The sequence below is a fragment of the Marmota marmota genome, unplaced genomic scaffold (assembly GCF_001458135.2).
Source record: "Marmota marmota marmota unplaced genomic scaffold, marMar, whole genome shotgun sequence".
Taxonomy (NCBI): Eukaryota; Metazoa; Chordata; class Mammalia; order Rodentia; family Sciuridae; genus Marmota; species Marmota marmota.
In genome coordinates, this window is record NW_026000229.1 from 16,233,231 (window position 1) to 16,258,376 (window position 25,146).

The following is a 25,146-nucleotide window of genomic DNA, read 5'->3' on the forward strand; positions in this document are numbered from 1 at the left end:
GGGGTGGGGGGTGGAGGGAAAGGGAGGGGGTATAAGTGTCTACTGTAGTGAGTAGACAGCGGTGGGAGACGAAGAGCCAGAAGGCCTGGCTGACAGGCGGGTGAACCCTGCACTGGGCCTTGGGCCGGCGGGACAGTTCAGGACCAAGTCAGCGCGCCCCGCGAGTAGGAGCCCGACTGCTGAGATCCAGAGGTCAGCAAGGGGCGAAGCCCCGGCCTAGGCCCAGTAGAGATGTCCAGCTGCGGTGCTTGTACCTGCGGCGCGGCCGCCGCTCGTCTCATCACCACCTCGCTCGCCTCCGCGCAGAGAGGTAATGAAGTAGTCCCATGTCTGAGCCCTCGGTCCTGGGAGCGTGGACCTGAGGCGGGTGGGGACCCTGGGGAGGGCCCGAGGCGTTTCTCACTCGCGGGTTGCGAGTTGTGAGGCGCTCTACTCAGCACCCACCCACACTTTCCCTTGGGATGGGGCTCTCTCTACCAGTCTCTGGAGAAGGTGTTTCTCGAATTTGAAGAAAATCCTTGTGTTCTTGCCTGACCGCTCGCTTTCGGGCCTCCAGAGTTTGGGGTCTGAACTCTGGATGAGGCACAAAAATGCTCCTCTCATTAAAAAGTGTCCTGAGACCCCACTCGGTCCTTTCGGGGGCCGCCGACTATGAAAGCAGCTTCTCTTCCGGAGTCTGGCCGAGTCTCCCTTGGGCTGTCGGGGGCACCGGGAGGGCAAGAGTGAGGGGCTGTCACTTTGGGGTCTCGCGAGGCGCCCAGCTGGACGTCCGGACGCAGGCCGCGCAACACTCGAGGTGTCATTGTGCGGCGGTCAACACCCGGACATAAACAGAGCTCGCAATACTTCCCGGCGCCAGGCAAAGCCCGGGGCCCGCAGGAAAGCAGCCGGGGAGATGGGGGAAACTACCGGTGGAATTCTTTTTGGAATATTTGGCCATACCTGCAGTCGTTTGCTGGCTTCCCCGAACTTGAGTCTTGATATCTTTAGAGTGGCTCATGTTTACCTCTCCTCTCTGTTTATCAGGAGCTGCGAAAGAATGGCACTTGAGCCAAGAAATTCCGGAAAAAGAAACCATCTTTCTCTTCTTCAAATCTTTGAGGCTAGAACCTGTTATTGTCACTAACTTCCAGACTAATTCGTCTCGTTTTTTATTTTGTCGGTTTATGATCCTTGGATAAATAAAACTCCCCCTTTCCTAATTTTTTGGTTAATTATAACTTTATTGTTTACTAAATGTCTATCTATCCTGGCAGTTTATTACATAGAGTAATGTGGGCAGAAGCATTTTGTAAAGTGATATATGAATGAATATGAAAGCTATAGTAAAGTATGTTAAATATTTATAAACATTTGAAAATGATGGATGTTTTTAACTTATTTGACATACATTTGTTGAAGGCCTATTATGTGTCAGGACGTTTTGATGCTGGAGGTGGTTGAATAAGTCTTTACCCTCATGTTTAAATGTGGTGGAGTAGACAGTAATAGCATTTCTAGCGTGTATAAAGTATTTCGGTATTCTTTTTGGGCAGGGGCACTATTTTTTTTTTTTTTTTTTTAGCATAGAAAGCAAGATTTCTTTAAAAGATAGAACAAAGATAGCCCCAGAGCTGCTTTGAAAAAGTTTTTGATCTGTTCTAGTCAGGAGTCCTTGAAAACTATGAATCACAGGACAGGCAATTATTTATTTCAAACCCGTCATTGTTTTTCCTTAAAATTTAAATACATCAACAAGGTAAATCAACACAATGGCTTATTATCTATTTCTGTATCCATTAATATAAGTTGCCAGGGGGTTTCAGAAATACAGAACTATTGTTTTCACTGAAAAGGAGTCAACTAAGCTTCAAATATGAGACAGCACCCAGTATCATAGAATTTAATATTTTTATGAAATGGGCAGATGGTTTACACATTTAAGACTTTCCCAAGCTTTAACTACGTAATTTTTTTTTCTCCCTAATGAAGTGGCTATGTTTTCCCTAATGAAGTGGCTGGTTTTAACTCCAGTACAAGTGATCCTACCCCAGCCTCCTGAGTGCTGGGTCTACAGGTGTGCAACACCACATGTGACTGAAATGTTTATTTTTTATTATAGAAAGTCTCTATATATAGCCTACAAGAAAGGGGACTTAATACCAGGAGGATTGTTTTTATTTGAAATTCTTGGAAAGAGGAAGAGGGGAAAGAGAAAAATCAGGATTAAATTTTATTCTTTTTTCTTATACACATTAGAGTTAAGAATTTCTCATCAAAATACTTATACTTTTCTAATGAGATGGTGGGAGAATTCTCAGTTCAAAGAGTTAAGAATAGAAGTGGTAATTTCAGAACTTCTGAAATAGTTTCTATTTCCATGGGCCTACCAAGCTATACTTAAAATTTTTCAAATGATAGTTTGAAAGCTTAGTAATTTGTTGTATTTGATACTGGATCTGTTTTCTTTTCCTGATGAGCTATGTATACCAAATTTAATGTGTTTTTCTGCACTATTCTCTTTGAATATGAAAGCTATAGTAAAGTAGAAATTTAAAAATTTTTTGCTAATGTTTTCCAGTTGTGATGTATATTTAATGTATTTTGCATATATGAGATCACATTGCATTCCAAATATGTGCATTAAGAAATGCTTGATTCCGTTTAAAAACTTTTTGAATGACAATGCTTGGTCTGAATTTGGCTGTTTTAAGACTAGAAATGTAGGGTGTAAGTGAAGAACTCAAGTATGTTAGCGTATATAATTTTCATAATAGTTACGGAATGGACCTATCTTGAAACTTTTAGCTAGATTTTGTTTTGTTGGTACGTTATAATTGTACATCATAGTGGGAGTCAATGTGACATATTTATGCATGCATCTAATATAATTTGATCAATTTCACTCCCCCAGATACCTCCTCTACTGGCCTTCTTTTTTATTGTTATTATTATCATTATTGTTGTTTTTGTGGTACTGAGGATTGAACCCAGGGCTTTGTGCATGCTAGGCAAACATCCTTGTGAGCTATATGCCTAGCCCCTATTATTATTTTTTTAATTAGTGCATTATAGTTATACATAAAAGCGGGATTCATTGTGATATAGTCATATATATATGTGGACGTAGCATAATTTGGTCAATTTTGTTCCTCAGATATTCCCTTTGCTCTCTCCTTCCCTTTCAATCTTCCTTTACTTTATTGGTCTTTTGATTTTTAGTGAGATCCTTTTTTATTCCTTCTTTTTTTTTTTTCCTCTGTAGCTTCTGCACGTGAGATAAAATATTCACCCTTGATTTTCTGAGTCTAGCTTATTTCACATTTGAGCTAGATTTTAATTCTCTCTCTCTTCACTCTAATATAATACAAATTAAATAAGGCAAACTGAATAAACGAGGGAGCATCTTTATTTCTGGCATTGTAAAAGACCCTCCACCTCCTGCAGGGCTTGGAATTGAATCCAGAGTCTCTCACAAAACTTTTTTTGGTACTGGGAATTGAACTAGGGGTGCTGAACCACTGAGCCATATCCTGGCCCTTTTTGTGTTTAATTTTGAGACCAGGTCTTGCTAAGTTGCTTAGGGTCTTGCTAAATTGCTGAGGCTGGTTTCAAACTTGTGATCCTTCTGTTTCAGTCTCCCTAGCCTCTGGGATTACAGGTGGGTGCCAGTGTGTCTGGTTTCTACAAAAGTTTTTTTAAGATTTCTCTGGCTGGGGGTGTGACTTGGTGGCAGAGCACTTGCCTAGCATGTATGGGGGCCAGGTTCAATCCCTGACTCTACACACACACACACAAAAAAAAAAAAACAAGGTCGAAGATTTTTCTTGGGTAGCAGAATGTCTTTAATGAAAATCCATCAAACATTTAAAAAAAAAATTTTTTTTTTTTAGCTACTGATGGACCTTTATTTATATGCAGTGCTGAGAATCAAACCCAGGGCCTCACACATGCTAGGCAAGCGCTCTACTACCGAGCCACAACTCCAGCCCCCCATCAAACATTTTTAAACGTGAGGAAAGATATTACTTTATTAAAAATATTCAGAGCTCCCGAAACAATAGTTTGAGCATAAAATGGAAATTTGAGATTAATAAATGGGGAAAATTGGGCTGGGATTGTGGCTCAGTGGTGGAGCGCTCGCCTATCACATGCGAGGCCTTGGGTTCGATCTTCAGCACCACATAAAAAAATAAAGGTATTGTGTCCAATTACAATCAAAAAATAAATATTAAAAAAATAAATGGGAAAAACATCTGTTAAGTTGCTGTTATTATTTTTGAGTTATTGTTGAAAAAAATTTTTTCAATTTGTGTTAGAAATTAGAGACCATTTTGTTTTTGTTTTGTGATACTGGGGGGTTGAACCCAGGGGTGTGCTCTACCACTGAGTTACATCTCCGACCCTTCTTTATTTTTTTATTCTAAGACAGGGTCTCACAAAGTTACTCAAACTTGTGATCCTCCTGTCTCAGCCTCCTGAGTAGTTGGGATTACAGGCATGTGCCACTGTGCCCAGCCAAAGACCAAGTTTTTTGAGCAAGAATTTAACTTGATTTACTATTTCACCAACTGTTACACACTTGCACTAAAATAGATGGTAATTTTTAATTCTTTCACACTATTTCTAAAACATTCATGTATTTAAGATTAATCATTTTTATGTTTTTGGAGACTCCTTAGTTCAAGAGTCAAGTATAAAATTGAGTAAACTACCCTTCTACTTCTATTTTTTTTTTTTTTTTTTTAAATAATTTTAATATTTATTTTTTAGTTATCGGCAGACACAGCATCTTTGTATGTGGTGCTGAGGATCGAACCCGGGCCGCACACATGCCAGGCAAGCGCGCCACCGCTTGAGCCACATCCCAGCCCCTACTTCTATTTTTTAATAGCCCTAAATTGGGTGTGCCTAATTCTAATACTTATTTTTAAAAGCAGTTGTCCTGAAACTCAGAAAGCTTTATCTGCATGACAGAAGTTTTGTAAATAGTTTAACTTTTAACTGGCTTTTATCATTGTTGCCAAGTAGTCTTGCAAAATATACTTTACAAAAATACTTACCTTTTTTGGCTTTCAGGGGTTCTTCACCTGAAGTTCATGGTTCCCAAGGGGTCTATGAACAGGATTCAGAGATTTTGTGAACTTTGTTTTCAGTAGTCTCTAACTGAAATATAGTATTCCTTCAATTATGAATATAGCAACAAATCACAGTAGTCTTAGAAGTATTTGTGAATTTGTCATTAGTCAAAATCTCAAGTATTTTCATATCACATTATAGTCGCTGATATCTCAAAATATTGTTTGTACTTTTTATTACTTCAAAATCATAGTAGTTATTAAAAGAACTGTTAGAGCTTATTTAATTTTGTAAATAAAGAAGCATATTTTAAGTTCTTTTTTTCTTCCAGTGGTGCTAAGGACCTAACCCAGGGCCTTGTGCATGCTAATCACTGAGCCATATTCCTAGTCCAAAAAAATAATTTGATAAGTACTTCAGTATAATTAATTTCTTTTGTTCTATACTTTATGCATTTAAAAAACATTATTCTGGAAAGAGATCAATCCAAAGGCTACATCATACTTCCAAAGAGATTCATGGCACAAGAAGGATTAAAACTCCCAGATTAGTTTGCTCAATGCTTTATATTGAAATATTTCATTAATATGGATGCTTTAATGAATAGTACATTAAACTGTTTTTCCTCCAATTAAGTACATTCACAATGTTGTACAGCCATCACCATAACTCTTTTCTTGTAAAACTAAAACTCTATAACCATTGATACAATAACTTTCAGTTCTTCCAGTCCCCAACAGCCACCATTCCTTTTGCTATTTCTATAACTTTGACTAGTAAGTACCTCATAAGTGGAATAACACATAATTTTTAAAAAGAATAATTGAAATTTGTTTACTTTGTCTTATATATTACCCCCATGTAATCAAAGACACAGACAGCTGTTGCTCTCACATGCTTATTTATATAAAAATATAGGGCACAAATGGTCTTTTAATAAAACCTCCAGGTAAAGCAGATGTTGAACTCCTTTCACATTTTAAAAGAGCCACACATTGTTATACAAAGGTGGGGGGTGTCTTACCTCACTTTGAAAGGATGGAACCAGAAACAATTTCTTTGCTTACTAAGAGTCTTTCAGAGGCTATGGCCTGGTTGTTTTTTGAGAGGACTTTGGTCTCTGATGGTATCACTCACTGTTTTCTTTATTAGTGTGTACTATTGCTGTGAAAACTAACTTTTCTGCCTCTTTTGTGCTCAAGGACTTTTGTTTCCAGGGGATTTATTACGGCATGTCAATATTTGGTTAGGTAAACTGATAGATTTCCTTTTATTTTCAGGTATTTCATGTAGTCGCATTCACGTACCAGTTTTAGGAAGGTTTGGGACCTTTGAAACTCAGATTCTGCGCCGAGCTCCTCTAAGAACCTTTTCAGAAACACCAGCATACTTTGCCTCAAAAGATGGGACAAATAAAGATGGCTCTGGAGATGGAAATAAGGTAATTGTTTTATTTTTATTGAAAAGCATGTAAATTTTTTTTTCCCCCTGTAGTGGTAGAGGTTGAACCCAGGGCTTTGGGCATGTTGGGAAAGTGCTGTACTGTGGAACAACATCCATAGCCCCATTTTCCCCTCATTTAATAGTTAAATATAATAATAGTACTGTATAACCTCTGGGTTTATATTGCCTTGTAGAAGAAGCTGCATAACTCTTCTACTTTTACTGTCAGTGTCAATAACTGTCTGAAATACAATTTTCCTCTATTGCTTATTGAGTCATCGAAAGAAAACTCTTTATTATACATGGTTGCACATACTGGGTAAAAAAAAAAAAAAACAACAGATTAATACACGTGTTTTGATTTTTGTGGTAAATAGCTTTTTTGATAACTAATGATAGTAAGGATATAACTATGCTGATAATTCCATTCTAGGAATTGTAAAAATTATAAGATTAATTATAAGCTACATCACTTATATTTAAGGTATATATAAAATGATTGCCTGAAACTAATAATCTGACAATCTTTTTTCCTCCTCCACAAACATTAGAAGTCGGTGAGTGAGGGCAGCAGTAAAAAATCAGGCTCTGGGAATTCTGGGAAAGGTGGAAACCAGCTGCGCTGTCCTAAATGTGGTGACTTATGCACACATGTAGAGACCTTTGTGTGTAAGTATTACTTCTAATGTTTTTCTTTTCCCCTTCTTTTTTTTTTTTAATATTTTTTAGTTATTGATGGACCTTTATTTTACTTGCTTATTTATATGTGTGCTAGGAATTGAACCCAGTGCCTCACACATATGAGGCAAGTGCTTTACCACTGAGCTACAACTCCAGCCCCTCCCTTCCTTTTAAGTCATTAGATATATAGAAATATATACATTATATATACCAAAGTTATTTTGCTCCTGAGCTTAGGTGATTCTCTAAATGTTCACCAGATACTAAAACTCACTAGTGCTTTTAGTACTTTGTGTTGTGGTATAAGAATTTAAGAAAGGGCTGGGGATGTGGCTTAAGCGGTAGTGCGCTTGCTTGGCATGCGTGCGGCCCGGGTTCGATCCTCAGCACCACATATAAACAAAGATGTTGTGTTCGCCGAAAAACTAAAAAATAAATATTAAAATTCTCTCTGTCTCTCTAAGAGAGGGATGGAGACCTAGACCTTTCTCTCTGAGAGCATATTTCTTCCTTTCTTCCTTTCTCTTTAAAAAAAAAAAAAAAGAATTTAAGAAAAATATTTGTTTCTTGTTAGGTGTGATGGTGCCTGCCTGTAATCCCAGCAACTGGGCAGGCTGAGATAAGAAGATTGCAACCTCAAGACCAGCCTCAGCAACTTAGTGAGACCCTGTCTCAAAATGGAAATAAAAAAGGCTGGGGCTGGGTGTGGTGGCGCATGCCTGTAATCCCAGGGGCTTGGGAGGCTGCGGCAGCAGGATTGTGAGTTCAAAGCCAGCCTCAGCAAAAGCAACACATTAAGCAACTCAGTGAGACCCTGTCTCTAAATAAAATACAAAATTTTACAACTCCAGCCCAACTACAACTGCAGCCCATCTTACTCTATATTTATTATAACATTTTTCAAATACAGCTAGGGATGTGGCTTGTGGTCAAGTGCCCCTGAGTTAAATCCCCGGTACCACCACCACCCCTGCCCCCATTAAAAAAAAAAGGACTGGGGATGGAGCTCAGTGATAAAACACCTCTAGGTTCAATCCCAGTACCCCTCCAAATCTTTATTTTGATTCTGTGTATTATTTTAAATTTGGATTTTTTTTAGTGTTCATGTATGCAATTATTGAGTTATAGGAAAACCAAGACTTACTCTATATTTATTTTAGTAAATGTTTATTTTTTAGTTGTAGTTGGACACAATACTTTTATTTATTTTTATGTGGTGCTGAGGATCGAACCCAGGGTCTTGCATGTGCTAGGCAAGTACTCTCCTGCTGAGCTACAACTCCAGCCCAACTTACTCTATATTTATTATAACATTTTTCAAATAACTATTAAACATTTCATTAACTAAAAGATCAGTCATTCAAATATTAAGGTAATTTCCTTCTCTGAACTCTCTAGAGGAGTAAGCCCTTAATTCTAGGAAGTGTCAGATATTTATTAATGATTCACTCAAGAGAAGGGAGAGATCAACTATTCAACTTTTGCTGTTAGTGTCCGAAATACAAAGGTGCTAGTACAGATATTTTTCTGTTTGTTTGTTTATTTATTTATTTATTGGTATTAGGGATTGAACCCAAGGGTGCTTAACCACTGAGCCACATCTCCAGCTCTTTTTATTTTTTATTTTGAGACAGGGTCTTGCTAAGTTGTTTGGAGCTTGCTAAGTTGCTGAGCTGACTTTTGAATCCGCGATCCTCCTGCCTCAGCCTCCCAAGCCACTGGGATGACAGGCGTGTGTCACCATGGCTGGCAGATGTTTTCTTTAGTCTATCAAATAATCAATTAACTCATTGCCGTATGGTTTAGAATTGAAGTAATGACTCAAGGGTAAATTACACTGTGCGACTATGTCAGCTTTCTGTACGGTTCATTGGTTAAAAAAAAAAATGTCGATGGCTGGGTTTGGTAGGACTCTCACTTTTTGTGATTAGCTAGAGAAGATTCTCCATGTTGTAACCCTAATATTGAGGCTTTAATTACCATTTCACATTTACCATTAGTGTTAATTGACCACCATATGAAAGAGTACTATACATAGCATGTTTTTACAGTTTTGAACCCGCCCCCCCTTTTTTTTTTTCTTTTTTGTGGTGCTGGGGATTGAATCCATGGCCTTGAGCATGCTAATCGAGTATTCTGCTGCTAAACAAAATCCCCAGTCCCAGTTTTGGAAAGACTTTTAAAGTGATTCCATTTCATAGCTGGAGTAACAGAGATCTTTGTGGTTTTTGCCAGGCAAAACAGAAAAAGCAGTCTGAATGATTTAATTTGGATTGCCATATACAATGAAAGTGGTAGAACCAAATGATAAAAGTTTCTAAAAAAAAAAAAAAAATTGATGTGAGGGTCTGGGGATATAGCTCAGTAAGTAGAGTGCTTGCCTCGCATGCATAAGGCCCTGGGTTCAGTTCCCAGCAACACACACACACAAAATGTGATATACTACAATTCTAGAATCTGAGAATTGCTCAGTTTATTTATTGGAACAATTTCATGTATATTTTAATCAGGAAATAATTTCTTTTCTTCTTTTTTCAGGGAACAAGTTCAATCTTTATAGACCCAAAGAATAATTTCTTAGAGTAGAAGGGAAAGAGGCTAAATTTAGTAAATGCCAAGAAAGAGACTAAATTTAGTAAATGCAACATATATAATTTTATCTTGCAACCTCACTTTTCTTAAGCCAGAAAATATCTTCATTTTTATAAATGAAGAAGCTGAGGCTTTAGTTCACATAGCAGTGAAAATTTGCTTTTCAGAAGTTTCTACCCCATACATTCTTACCAACTGAAGATTCTTTAGGGGTAAACTAGCTGCTCTTGGGATTAAATATTTCTCTTTTATGTTTTCAAAACTTGCCAGTTTGTAATTAACCACCGTGGGTAACTTTTAAACAGAGATTTCAAGGCTTCTTCCCTAGAGATTAAGATTCTGTAGATGTTGAGAGGGGTCCTCAAATCTGTGTTTAACAGTCAGACCAAGGGTGGAAACACTACTTTACTATAATCAATTCAAAGCTGAGGCTTATTTCCTTTGGGAATTCTAATTGGAGGTGGGGACTTGGAAGTAGAAAATATGAAAGAAAAGAGTAAAAAGAAGAGTTTGTACTTATACATAATTTACCAAGCAAACAACTGTTGAGTCATATAACTGCCAGGCTCAGAAAATACAGATGACTATCACCGTCTCCTCTCCTTGGAGCTTTACTTACAGGCCTTGGAGTATAACAAACCTTTCTTCTCTTGTTTTTGCCTACCCACAATAAAAAATCTCTTCAGAATGTGTCTTTTTTGAATGCCAAGGACCTGTGTGTACACATTAAAACCTGTGTCATCTTCATCCTAAAGAGTTTTGTTTGGTCTCAGGTTATTTTGTTTAAATCTTCACTTATATACTAGTAAGTATGTAAACATCTTTTTTCTTGCTTTTTGGTCACTTGTAATTCTTTTGTGAATGGCTCATTTAGGTAATTGTTCATTTAAAAATTTTTTTCAGGGGCTGGAGCTGTAGTTCAGTGGTAGAGCGCCTGCCTTGCACATGTGAGGCACTGGATTCAATCCTCAGCACCACATAAAAATAAATAAAAATATTGTGTCCATCTACAACTAAAAAAATTAAAAAATTTTTTTTTCATTATTTTAAATTACTTAAATACATATATATATAATCTTTTAAAAAATTAGACATTATAGATAAAGTTAAGGTTTTGGAAATATATCTTTATTGAACATAATGCTTTTTGAAAAAATATAAGTGGTCTGTTTTTCATATATTTTGCAAATTGCTTCTTTTCACTAAAAGCAATGTTTTGTCTTTCTGGAATTCTTTTAGGCAAACTTCTTATTAAAGAGATACATTCTCTATAGTATCTTAAGCAGCAATTAATTTATGCCTTCTTAAGAGAGGTTCATATCGTATTTGTAATCCCTTCATATATTGACATCAGATAATACTTTTTTTTTTTTTTGTGGTGGTGGGATTTGAACACAGGGCCTTATACATGCAAGGCAAGCAGTCTACCAACTGAGCTATATCCCCAGACCCCCTAAAAGCAATGTTTTGAGAATAATATATATTAATACATGTAGGCTTCATTCTTTCACTTTTAAGATTTTTAATTCATTTACATATGATACAATTCATCATTTTAAAACATACAGTTCAGTGACTAATATAATATATTCCTAAGTTGTACAATGAATTCTCTAATTCCAGAACATTTTCATCATCCCAGAAAGAAATCTCATAGCTCTTAGTAGTCATTTTTCACCTTCCTCTCCTCCTAGCCATGGCAACCATTAACCTAGTTTCTGTCTCTGAATTTGTCTGTTCTGGATATTTCATAGTGGTATTATACAATAGATGGCATTTTTGTCTGGTTTCTTTCAGTTAGCATATTTTCAAGGTTCATCCCAGTTGTGGCATGTATCAATATTTCATTGTCTTTTTATATATATATATATATCTTTATTTATTTATTTTTATGTGGTGCTGAGGATTGAACCCAGTGCCTCATGCATGCAAAACAAGTGCTCTACCACTGAGCCATAACCCCAGCCCCATATTTCATTCTTTTTTAAAAAATATGTATTATTATTATTTTTTTAGTTGTAGCTGGACAAAGTACCTTTATTTATTTATTTTTATATGGTCTGAGGATCGAACCCAGCGCTTCGCATGTGCTAGGTGAGCATTCTACTGCTAAGCCACAACCCCAGCCCCTCATTGTCTTTTGTGGCTGAAAATATCCCATTTTTAGCCATGCATCTTTTAATGAACATTTGGATTGTTTCTTCTCATTGGCTATTGTGAGTAATGTTTCTATGAACATTCATGCATAAGTTTTTGTGTGGACATACATTTTTACTTCTTTTGGGTAGATAGGAATGGAATTTCTGAGTCAGCTGGTAACTGTTTAGTTTTTATAGAATTGCCAGACTGTTTTCTACAGCATTTGTGCCATCTTACAATTGATCAGTATATGAAGATTCCAGTTTCTCCACATCTTCTTTACTGCTTACTTTTTATTCATAGTAGCTGTTTAATAATATTCAATGGTGGTTTTTAATTTGTATTTCCCTGGTGACTAATGATGATCATAATTTTTTCATGTGATTATTGGCCATTTGTGTATCTTTTTTGGAAGAATAGCTATTTAAATCCTTTCTCCATTTAAAAATTGGCTTATCTTCTTGTTGAAGAGTTCTTCATATATTTTTGATGCTAGACCCATATCCAGATACATGATTTGGAAGTATTCTTTCTGTGGGTAGTTTTTTCATTTAAATGTTGTATAGCAAAAGTCAACAAATTTTTACTGTATAAGGCCAAATAGTAAATATTTTAGGCTGTATGGGACATTTGGTCTCTGTTACAACTATTCTACTCTGCAATTGAAGTGCAGAAGCAACAGTAGACAATGTAAATGAATAAATGTGGCTGCTCCTATGAATTTTTGTATGTAAACACTTAGATTTGAATTTTTTATGACTTTTGTTGTCATTTTTCAGTTTTTTAAAAATGCGAAAACTATTTTAGCTCATGGGTCCTGAAGTACACTTCCATCTTACGAGAATAGTTGTAGAGATTTTGCTGTTTTCTTAGCTGATATTGACATCAGGTATTCTTGTTTGTTGTTGTGGAAATAAAATACAATTTGTATAGGTACCATATGAATATGTAGAAAATGATCAGAAATTAGGGAGGTACAAAGAAAATCTAAGAATGTTTTTATTATTTTCTTTTACCTATTAAAAATAATGTATCAAACAAGAAGTTTCTTTTATTTAAGATAGAGCCTTTAGCTATTTTTATTTATGTAATACTTATGAAGGCTTGCTTACTTATGTGTCTGTTGAGGTTTGTATTAAACATTATTACATTGGCTTGAAGATTTTATTTTGGACCTTGAAATGTATTTGGAATCATGAGGAACTTTGATTTAAACAAATCTCCCGGTGTTGAGGGTGTAACTCAGTGGTAGACCACTTGCCTAGCATGCATAAGTGTGTTATTTCATTCCCAGCACCACACACAGAAAACACAAAACAGAAACAAAAACCAAAGAAAAAAAGAAAGAAAGAAAAAATCTTCTGAGAAGGTTTTCACTAAGGTGGTCGCTCTTGTTTTTGGCATATTCTGCAAGCATATTTATTGGTGTCAGTATTATAGAAAGGACTAAAGTATGATACTTGTAGTAATCATTTAAAGGAAAAAAGTGTGTATTCTCTGGTAATTTAACAAAATTAAATTTTGTGCCCTCCCCTTGAGGAGTTAAAAAAAAAAGCCTTTAAATTCTTATATTTTTTCCTTATATAGCATTTTTTTGTCTTTCTACAATGTCAGAATTTATTGAATAACAATGAATTCACAGGCTACATCAATTTCTTCAGCTTTAATTTACTGAGTACTCTTGACCCTTATGTAGCATTTTGATAAATAAAATTCATTCCTTGAACTTGGGTATATGTGGAACATGTTTCACTGTAAAATTATATTGCAAATACAGTATTCAAGTTGAATTTAAACAGTCTTTCCACAGCAAGCAAAGAGAGATGTGATATGTTGATGTGTAATCTCTTTCCCTTTGACCTATTTATCTTGGAGAAATATTTTGTTCTTATGTTCTTAGGCCACATTTTCCTGTCACACAGCCCAAACTAGATCAGAGGTGTCTCTGCTCCTTCTTTTCTTGTTTACCATCAGTAACAGTTGTAAACCGTTGCCTCATTATAAAATAAGGTGTTGGCTCTCTTCCCATTGATGGGAAATGGTGGTTACGTATTTGGGCTTGTGTTAATTGCAAGTACTTGGACTGGCTCGATCTTTTTCTTTAGGTTAACATTTATAGGTGATCATTAAATAGAAAACATGTATGAGCTCTCCTGGAATTTAAAGTTGTTTTTTTTTTTAATATTTATTTTTTAGTTGGACACAGTATCTTTATTTATTTTTATGTGGTGCTGAGGATCGAACCAAGTGCCTTGCACTGCTTGGCAAGTGCTTTACTGCTGAGCCACAACCAGCCCTGAGTTTAAAGTTTTATGCTAGAATTTATCCAGGTTGTATTCTTTAATTGCCTTGTGATTAAGATTGGAAAAATAAAAATTAAATTGATTGATTTAATAGTGAGTTCTATTTTTTTTTTTTAAATTTTTTTTTTATTTAATGTTTATTTTTTAGTTATTGGCGGACATAACATCTTTGTATGTGGTGCTGAGGATCGAACCCGGGCCGCACGCATGCCAGGCGAGCGCGCTACCGCTTGAGCCACATCCCCAGCCCCAATTTTTTTTAATATGGAATTTTCTATTCTTTTCATTCAGATTATTATTTTTAAAATATTTTTTAGTTGTCAATGGACCTTTATTTTACTTACTTATATATGGTGCTAAGAATTGAACCCAGTGCCTCACACATGCTAGGCAAGTGCTCTACCACTGAGCCACAACCCCAGCTCTCATTTAAATTATTTTGTGAAGATTAGATGTGCTTGTCAGTTATTAGGTGTGCTTGCTTGGTAATTATGGATAGGTAATACTATTTATAATTTTCCCAAAGAAGAAAAATTTTCAGTTTTTCTTAAAATTCATTTTGTCTTTTGTTTTTTACCTATCTAACTGGATCTCTCTCTCTCTCTCTCTCTCTCTCTCTCTCTCTCTCTCACACACACACACACAAATATCCCACAAAATTGTATTATCTAGACATTCCAAATCGGTATTCATTATATGCACTTATATGGGATGCTCTACCATGCTGCTTTCTGAGGTCCCTGGTTACCAATAACAGGATTAGGCTTGGAGAATGTCAAAAACATATGTCCATAAGTCTACATTACATATATAGCCAAATTTTAAAAAAAGAGAAAGGGGGGAAAAGTCACTTTTGGTTTAACACAAGATAAATTATAGGGCTGAGGTTGTGGCTCGGAGGTAGAGCACTTGCCTAGCATGTATGAGGCACTGGGTTGGATCCTCAGCACCACATAAAATAAAAAATAAAGATACTGTATCCACCTGTAACTAAAAAATAAATATTAAAAAAAAGATAAACTATAGCTGATGATTTTGAAGCCCATTTTATCCTCATTTTGTTGCTTTCAAAAACTATGATTATCTTTAAATCAAATCAATATAACCAAGGTTATTTTGTTAGTTTCTTAGTGATTTTTCAATCAGAAAAAATAGGAATTAGAGGCTGGGGATGTGGCTTAGTGGTAGAGTGCTTATCTGGCATGCATGAGGTCCTGGGTTTGATTCCCAGCACTGGGGGAAAAAAAAAAATTAGAATTAGTGGAGTAATTAGGGTAAATTATGAAATATTTTGAAATGTTTACCAAGTCACAGTTTGGAATTTTTCATAATAAAACAGTGGAAAAATACTTTAATCTATTTGTGCTTGACTTTTGTTCACTGTTCATTCAAATACTTAGTAAAATATGATTTCTCAATATTCTCAAAGTGGTTTTTGAAACTTGTCTTTAATGAATAGGAAGTTGAAATAATCTCAAAATGAAATATATCACAAAATGGAAGCAACCTAGTAAAATGTATAAAGAGTTTACTGAATTCATCTGTCCTTGTAATATACTTCTTATATACATGAGGCTATTATCATGGCTAGTGGAGTGAACTGTAGCTTACTCTTTGTCACTGCATAAATTTTCATTTACCTGAGTCTTTTGTTTTTGTTTTTAATTTTTAAAATTTGTTCAAGTTAGTTATACATGACAGTAGAATGCATGTATGTACTTTGATATGTCATACATAAATGCAGTATAATTTCTCATTTTTCTGATGATACATGTTGTAGAATCACATTGGTCATGCAGTCTACAGTGAGTTTTTAAGGTTAAAAAACACTATTGGGATTATTTTTAAATGTTCCTTTGCTGATTTCTGTTTTCTTTTTCAGCATCCACCCGCTTTGTAAAGTGTGAAAAATGCCATCATTTTTTTGTTGTCCTATCTGAAGCAGACTCAAAGAAAAGCATAATTAAAGAACCGGAATCAGCTGCAGAAGCTGTAAAATTGGCATTCCAACAGAAACCTCCTCCTCCCCCTAAGAAGGTATAGGTTTTAGCTTGGTCTTTTATAATATTTTGTCTTGGAAACATTACATTATTTTCCTTTCTCATGTTTATACTGAATCCTAACACTGGTATATAAATAAGTATTGTAATTTTTTGTTGTTGTTACCAGGAACTGAACCCAGTATGCTCTACCACTAAGCTTTATCCTCAGTCCTTTTTATAATTCTTTTTATTTTGAGACAGGAGGGTTTAACTTAGTTTTAGAGGCTGGCTGCAAACTTGCAATCCCCCTGCCCCAGAATTCCCAAGTCACTAGAATTACTGGTGTGTGCCACTATGCTTAGCTATAAGTTCTTTTTCAAAAGCTGTAAATGGACATGTGTCTTTATTATGAAATAAGATACCTTTATTTATTTATTTCTATGTGGTTCTCAGAATCAAACCCAATGCCTCACACGTGCCAGGCAAGTGCTCTACCACTGAGCCACACAACCCCAGACCTATAAGTTCTTACTATAGGCTGTATCTGACTAAATTGTTAACTGAGATTTGGTAGTTGGAATTTACATTTGGAGTCCATTGCTTTTTCCCTTGTCATGATTACCATACTTAGTATTAATGAAATATATTTGGATGATTATTAAAATGGTATTAATACCTAGTCTGAAATAATATCCTTAAAAAAGTTCAGCTATTAACTTATTTTGTTAGCTTGGGCCCCTAAGTAACACGAGTTTGCAATTATTCCCCCTTAAATTAGTCTATTTTATGGTAGAAAGACTTTTAGTATAACAGTGTCAAGTAATTTTTTTTCACAATCACTACTAGGGCTGCCCTGTATATAATCATGGCTTTTGTGGTGTGGGCTCTTGCCAGAAGTCTCAAATAGAGTGTGGTTTGGTCTTGTGAAACATGGCAGAGTGTGCACATGATAGCTCCTTTGGGCACATGATGTGTGGTTTTAAAGAACCAGGAGCCCCTGCCTCCTGGACTTGTACTTACTCCTCTGTGTCTCAGATATGTGTACACTTAAATTATTTCTCACTCTGCCTCAGTGTATCTTTTTTTTAAACTATATCTTATACTATGTATTTGTCTCTATCCCCAAATGTGCTGTGACAGATTTGGAGATTCATATATTTAATTTGTGAGAAGCATATTATATTTTTTAAAATCTATAATAAAATTTAGTTGTGTAGCAGCTAAAGCATTTGTCATGTAACAGTAATGTCATGGAAAATATAGCTAAGAAGAGTTAGGCATGGTGGGGCTGGGGCTGTGGCTCAGTGGTAGAGTGCATGCATTGGGCACTGGTTTCGATCCTCAGCACCACATAAAAATAAAATAAATAAAGATACTGTGTCCACCTAAAACTAAAAAATAATTTTTTTAAAAAAAAGAGCTAGTCATGGTGGCACACATCTGTAATTCCATTGACTCAAGAGGCTCAGGCAGGAGAATTGCAAGTTTGAGGCCAACCTGGGCAGCTTAGTGAGATCCTGACTCAAAATGAAAGTAAAAAGAGCTGGGGATGAAGCTTGGTGGTGTAGAGCACCCCTGGGTTCAATTTTCAGTACCTCATTAAAAGTGTGTGTGTGTGTGTAACTATTAAGTTTTGTATCTCTCCTAATTTGTGTAGACTTCAGCTGAGTCAAAGGTTTAGAAACTAAGCAGTTTAACTATTTTCAAGGGTTGGTGATTATTATCAGTTCATTTTTATTCACTAAAAACTGAAGGAATTTACCTTGGGAGGCTGAGGGAGAGGTTGCAAGTTTGAGTCCAGCCTGAACAACTTAGCGAGACCTTGTCTCAAAATGGAAAAGGACTTGGGGTATAACTCAGGGGTAAAGTACCCTTGGGTTCAATCTCTTATACTACAAGGGGGAAAAAAATAAGGCATTTTGGACTGGGGCTGTAGCTCAGTGGTAGAGCACTTGCCTAGCATGCACTAGGCAAGTGAGACACTGGGTTAGATCCTCAGCACCTCATAAAATAAACAAAAAAAATAAAGGCATTCTGTCCATCTACTTCTACAAAAAATTTTTTTAAAATAAGGCTTTTAGATTGCCACTTAGATGAATGAATGCTTTAAGATTAATATCAGAGTAGTAAAACACATGGAAACTGGTTGTATAACTTATGCCTTTTACTTGTATAATGTCTTATTTCTTTTTGTTTTTCCTTTCTTTCTTTCTTTTTTTTTTTTTTTAGGGGGGCTGGTACCAGGGAATGAACTCAGGGGCACTTGGCCACTGAGCCACATCCCCAGCTCTATTTTGTATTTTATTTAGAGACAGGGTCTCACTGAGTTGCTTAGCGACTTGCCATTGCTGAGGCTGGCTTTGAACTTTCGATCCTCCTCCCTCAGCCTTCCGAGTTGCTGGGATTACAGGTGTGTGCCACCGTGCCTGGCTATCATGTCTCTTTCTGAAAAGGGTAGTTTTATAATATAGTATCTATGAAGAATGTTGTGTCCATGTGATTGAGAGAGGTATAGAAAAGATATTTTTAGATTATTTACATTAATGATGATAGGTTTAGATATATGGTGGCATGGTAGGTATTTTAATGACTTTAATATTAACTTTAAAAAAAATAGAATCTATGGCATTATTTACAGAATAGAAATTAGCATAACTCTAATAGGGAACAGTAATACTTTGTTAAGCTAGAAAACTAATGATGTGGTTTTTGTTCATTAAAGATTTAGACCTTTGAATCATTTCTACTTAATGTATCATGTCCTTAGCATTTTATTTTTAATGAGAGTCTGTTCAAATTTAAAACTCTACAAATATGTTTAGCATATAATGTGTATGATTTATGATAACTCATAGTAACTTATTGATACCTAATCATTTTTCAGATATATAACTACCTCGATAAGTATGTTGTTGGCCAGTCATTTGCTAAGAAGGTGCTTTCAGTCGCTGTGTATAATCATTATAAGAGGATATATAATAATATCCCAGCCAATCTGAGACAGCAGGCAGAGGTTGAGAAGCAGACATCATTAACACCTAGAGGTTAGTGCTTTTGATAATTGACCAAAATAGAAATTACTATACTTAGAATTAATCTTTTTTTGTAATTCCTTGCTTTTGTCTTAAAATAATTTTCTGGGGATTGAACACAGGGGTGCTTAACCACTGATCCCTAGCCCTTTTTATTTTTTATTTTAAGATGGGATCTTATTTAAGTTGCTTAGGGCCTCACTAAATTGCTGGAGGCTGGACTCAAAACTTGTGATCTTCCTGCCTCAGCTTCCTAAACTGCTGGGATTACAGGCATATGCCACAATGCCTGCCTAAAATGCTTTTTAGTACAATGTAGCATTGTTCAAAATGCAGGTTGCTTTCCCTTAGTGGATTATGAAGTCATTTTGACAGGATGCTAATAGCATTTTTTTTTAAAAAAAAACTAGGAGTGAATAGAAACTACCAGAGTAGCTGGGCATGGAGGCACATTCCTGTAATTCCAGGAACTTGGAAGGCTGAAGCAGGAGAATTGTGAGTTAGAGGCTCAGCAACTTAATGAGACCCTGTTTCAAAATAAAATAGCTTATGGTGAAGTGCCCCTGGGTTCAATCTCCAGTACCAAAAGAAAGAAAATGCCAGAGTACATTAACTTGTAGATAAGTTTTAAGTTATGCATATATGGGTTCTAAGTCACAAAATAAAATATTTCTTGTTAAAGGTCTCAGGAAAAGATGTTTGAAAGGGGTGTGTAGGTCAGTGGTAGAGTGTTTGCCTAGTAAAGGGAGACTCAGCACTACCAGAAAGAAAAAAAAATGTTGAAGACCACTGGGGTAAAGATTGAGTTATTGTCTTTGAATTACAGACTTCACCACAACTAATTCACCATGAAAATATCAGTTCTCTTTTGGATTCAGGATACAGAATTTCATTTGCCTAAGTCAGAGATATGTGGAGATGGTAACTATTAATACAAGATATCTTGCACTCTTTCTTTTGTGGGCCCAAACTACAGAGTGCAAGGTGAAGGGCAAATTTGTAAGTCATTGTAAGTGCAAATTTTATAAATCTTAGATTCTAAATACCAGTATACCATATAATCTCAACTTACTGTGGACAGTAATGTATATTATATAAATAGAATTCTTTCATTAAAAAATAACTATGAATAAAATGTAAATATTTAACTCTATTTTGTTTTTCAGAGAGTCCTGATTTCTGATTTATATCTACAGTCTATCCTTTTAGGTTATTTTTTTGTCATTACTATACAATTTGAGAAAGTTCTGCTAAATACTTAAATTTATAACTCTATAATATCTTTTGATTACCTTGAGTGGCTGCTAAATAAACAACTTATTTCAGTGAAGACACTTGTTCATCTGTTGAACTGCAGAATAGTTATGTGATAGTATCAGTTACTTTATTTTTAGAAAGTATGAGTCATAACTAATGGAAGACTTGGAACCTTCATTTTTATAAGGTCCAAATGGCACTGTCTAGTCATGGAGCAAAAATTTTTCTGTTTCCTTTAGTCAGTAAGTTAATATTGTTTTAGGTACTGAAAGAGCAACAGTTGTGATATTCATAATATGAATGATTTTTAACTCTTATTGAGAATTTAAATCATTATACTCATAATAGATGCCTATTTTTAATCTGACAAATGTGAATATTAGCAACCAGGCAGTCATCATTAAACCTGGTTTGGTTTTGTTTAATATAGAAAGGATATAGTGTACAAATTTTTTCATTTCCAGGAACTTGGAAGGCTGAAGTGAAAAGCTAAAAACAATGTTAATGAATACATCTGTTAAATATATTTGAAAGAGGGCAAGAGATGGGATACTCATTGTTCTTCAAAACTAAACTAATATGTAATATTTTCACATGTTACTATTTCCATCTTTTTCTTAGAGTTAGAAATAAGAAGACGGGAAGATGAGTACAGATTTACAAGTAAGTGATCTCTCAGATCCTCCTCTGTAATCTTCCTTCCTTTTGAGATTTACCTTAGTCAAATGTCTCAACATTTGATAGTAATGATAAACATATATTTCCTTGTATACCAGAAAGATGTGTATTTTTTAAATGTGTTTATCATACATGGTTGATACTAAGTTGGGAACAGTTTATCATACCTAATTTGTGTAGTTGGGTTATTTCAAGTAGTTGATTTTATCTTTTCTGTTATGACACTCTTAAAGCATAGCTTGGAGAAATACAAAGTATTTTATGTAGTTTTTCTCTATAAATATAAATACATTAACAGGTTCTTTTTAAAATCTGTAGTTTGCTATTTTATATCTTTGGTTAAAAAAAATAATAATAAAATAAAGATATAAAATTAGAGTTGGCCTGCTTTAAGTGATTAGAACTTTAATAGAGGGCAAAGTATCTTCCAGCTACTCTTTGCTCCATTTCTTTTTTGGTATTTATGAAATTTAAAGTCTTGCAAATTATGAATAAGCCCCAGTTCATTGTTTCTAGCTCTTTGCACCTATAATTATCAGATAGTCTGATGGAGGGTTTGGAATTGGACCTAATACATCAAAGAGAGTCTTATACCATTGAAATTTATACCATTCTTTTGGCTGCTGCACAGAAGGTGAAGGTTCCAGAGGTGTCATAATAAGGTTAACATGTTTTTTTGCTTTATTAATTGAAATAACAGAGGAAAATTGACAGTTTGATACTTGCACCTTTGCCTTTGAACCAAGCAGTACTATATATCAACTCTTTAAAGTATACTACACATACATTTGAGCCATTATAATATAACTGTTTTATCACCTCTGGCATGAATTTTCTGCATATAAGAAAAGTATATTTGTCACTAGTTATTTTTAAATCTATGGAAATGCCGATATATTGTGCATGATAAAATTAAGAAATTTAACCAATTTCAATAGAATTAGATTATATAAGAATGTAAGATCTAAATAATAAACTAAGTGCATGTATAATCTATATTTCATAGTCCAAAAATATAATTACATATTGACTTAGCAGTATATTCATAAGTATACTGATGGCTAGTAGAACTGGTATGAATTAGTAAAGAAAGTCTATAGTGAGTATTTTGAAAGACCTGTCTTGTAATACATGTAGTAATTTAATGTTATTAAATGTTAACAATTGACAGTATTGAATAACTTAGGTAAAAGCAATTTACTTGTTTTAATGTATCATTATGTACAGTTTAGTAAAGTCTTACATAGGATTTTAGGTTCTAAGTTAGGCCACTAGACCAAAATCATATATAATCAAAATTATTCTCCTGAAACCCTTTGGAAATCTCTTGGAGATCAGCATACAGCTTTTATACTGATATAACTTTTTTTCCTCTATCATTGGAACATAATATTGTTTCTTTTTTTTTTTTTTTTTTGGTACTGGAGATTGAACTCAGGGGCACTGAACCAATGAGCCACACCCCCAGTCCTGTTTTGCATTTTATTTAGAGACAGGGTCTCACTAAGTTGCTTAGCACTTTCCTTTTGCTGAGGTTGGCTTTGAACTTGAAATCCTCCTGCCTCAGCCTCTCGAGTCTCTGGGATTACAGGTGTGTGCCACCATGCCTGGCAAATTATTCCTCTTTTTAAAAATTTGAATCATTGAGTAAATTAAACACCTATTATGTAGTTAATATAGCATTTGTAATTTTGTTCAAATTATTTATCTGAATCATTTTTTTCCATTGAGCACAGCTAAAATGCAGCCAGATCCCTTCCACATTGTCACAATTCCTAAGTAGATTTTTCTGAAATTAAAAAAAAAGATTTTACCAATAATTTAATTAAACTCATATAGGAGAGTGAGTTTTCTTACCTGATGCAGATTATGAATTTTTCACAAATCATTATCTCTCAAATGGAGCACAACTTAAATTCAAATGTTAGTTGAACACAAATTTGATGACTAGATTAACCCTTTACCTTAAGTATGAAGAGAGTTTAAAAGTGACAGCCAGATGGAATAGGACCATAATAAGGTATGTCTACTGAACCATGTTTGATTAAATTAATGCATTGAAAAAGCACTGATATTTTTAACCCATTTCTTAGAAACAACTTAAAAATAAATCCAGAAATATAAACAAATATGATATTTCTCAAATGATTTCTCAAATGCTAAGAACCAGGAATAATCTAGATATTTACAATTTTGGATAATCTTTAAAAATTAGTTGGATTCTTTCCCTCAACCAAGAGAAAGCGAGAATGAAGATTGATTTTGGGGGGCTGGGGCTGTAGCTCAGTGGCAGAGCACTTGCCTAGCATGTCTGAGACATTGGATTTGATCCTTAGCATTGCATAAAAAAAATAAATAAAATAAAATAAAGGCATGCTTTCCATCTACAACTACAAAAATTTTTTTTGTAAAAGATTCATTCTTTTTTTAAAAAAGATTCTGGGATTGTGGCTCAGTGGTAGAGTGCTCGCCTTGCGTGTGCGAGACTCTGGGTTTGATCCTCAGCACCACATACAAAAATAAACTAGTGAAATAAAGGTGTTATGTCCAACTACAATTAAAAAAAAAAAAATATATATATATATAAAGAAATCACAGTTCTTTCTTAGTTATTTCTACATGACACCACAGGGATGTCTTAAAAAAAAAAAAAAAGATTCATTTTGGTAGGGACCTGAGCTGATAAACTGATACTTACCAGCAATATTAATCCTGTCTAATTAGGCATTGTATCTATATTGAACGGACTAGAGAGCTCCCTTTTGAGACCTGTCAAAATCAGAGATTCAGATAGGGCCAGGAATAGTGAGACTTAACCATGTTTTATGTTTTTTTATTTTTTAAATATTTATTTATTTATGTATCTTTTTAGTTTTAGGTGGATACATTAGTTTGTTTTTATGTGGTGCCGAGGATGGAACCCAGTGCCTCATGCATGCTAGGCGAGCACTCTACCACTGAGCCACCACTCCAACCCCTTTATTTTGTTTTTGTTTTTTTGGATACTCATACAATCATTTCGAGATGTGAAAGAAACTATAAAGGTCATATGTTTTAGTATTTTCCCATTGTAAATATGGAAGCAGGTCCAGGAAAGTTAAGTGTCTTTCCATGGTCCCATATCCCTGAAGCAACAGAATTGAGACTAGAATCCAATTGTTTTTTCCTCTTTCCATTCATCATTTCTCTTGCTGAAAAAAAATAATAACATCCCATTTTCATCTTTCAGCATGCCCCCAAATCAATTGCATTTTATCTACTCTTTTCAATTGTGTGTTTGAAATCAACAGGACAGGTATTATTGCTATTTGAATCACAGTGAACATTGTGCCATAAACATACACTTGCCAAAGATCATATAGCTATTTGTGTTGTACATTTAGCTAAAGATTTCTGACTCTTAGCACTATTACTGCCTTCCTTTGGGTGAAATATCATTCTTTAACATTTACTAAATAATGAGGGTGGGAAGAATCCATTTTCTTTCCTTGATTCTTTGTATAATTTTGTGTTGTACATTTCTTGCTAGACATAATTGGAGATTTTTTTTTCCTTTTTTAGATAAGAAAAAATGTTGACATTTAAATTTTTCTAAATTGGAATTTAGTTTTAGATATAGAGTTTTATGGAGCCTATTTTCAAGAAAATTCAGATGCAGCTCTAGTAATTCCTTTGGCTTTTTTTTCAGAATTGCTTCAGATTGCTGGAATTAGCCCACATGGTAATGCTTTAGGAGCATCAATGCAGCAACAGGTAAATCAACAAATACCTCAGGAAAAACGAGGAGGTGAAGTATTGGATTCTTCTCATGATGATATAAAACTTGAAAAAAGTAATATTTTGCTGCTTGGACCAACTGGGTCAGGTAAATAACTTCCTGGGAAGTTTTACTAGTGACTTAAAAAAATAGAATATAAATGATTCTGTAATTTATATCTGTGATTGAGGGATTCTGGATTTTATGAAGAAAATTTAAGACTG

The 25,146-nt window shown here is 34.9% G+C and overlaps 1 protein-coding gene across 1 annotated transcript in view; it reads left to right on the forward strand.

Annotated features, from left to right (window-relative positions):
• The window catches only part of Clpx (caseinolytic mitochondrial matrix peptidase chaperone subunit X), a 37,655-nt gene that overhangs the window by 50 nt on the left and 12,459 nt on the right, over nt 1-25,146 (forward strand). Inside the window, exons 1-7 of the mRNA XM_015480540.2 lie at nt 1-310; nt 6,339-6,499; nt 7,053-7,170; nt 16,099-16,253; nt 19,083-19,242; nt 21,109-21,150; nt 24,854-25,030. The exon at nt 1-310 is cut by the window's left edge and continues 50 nt beyond it. Coding sequence (XP_015336026.1) covers nt 232-310; nt 6,339-6,499; nt 7,053-7,170; nt 16,099-16,253; nt 19,083-19,242; nt 21,109-21,150; nt 24,854-25,030 — 892 coding nt within the window. The 5' untranslated portion in view covers nt 1-231. The remainder of the gene's footprint in view (nt 311-6,338; nt 6,500-7,052; nt 7,171-16,098; nt 16,254-19,082; nt 19,243-21,108; nt 21,151-24,853; nt 25,031-25,146) is intronic.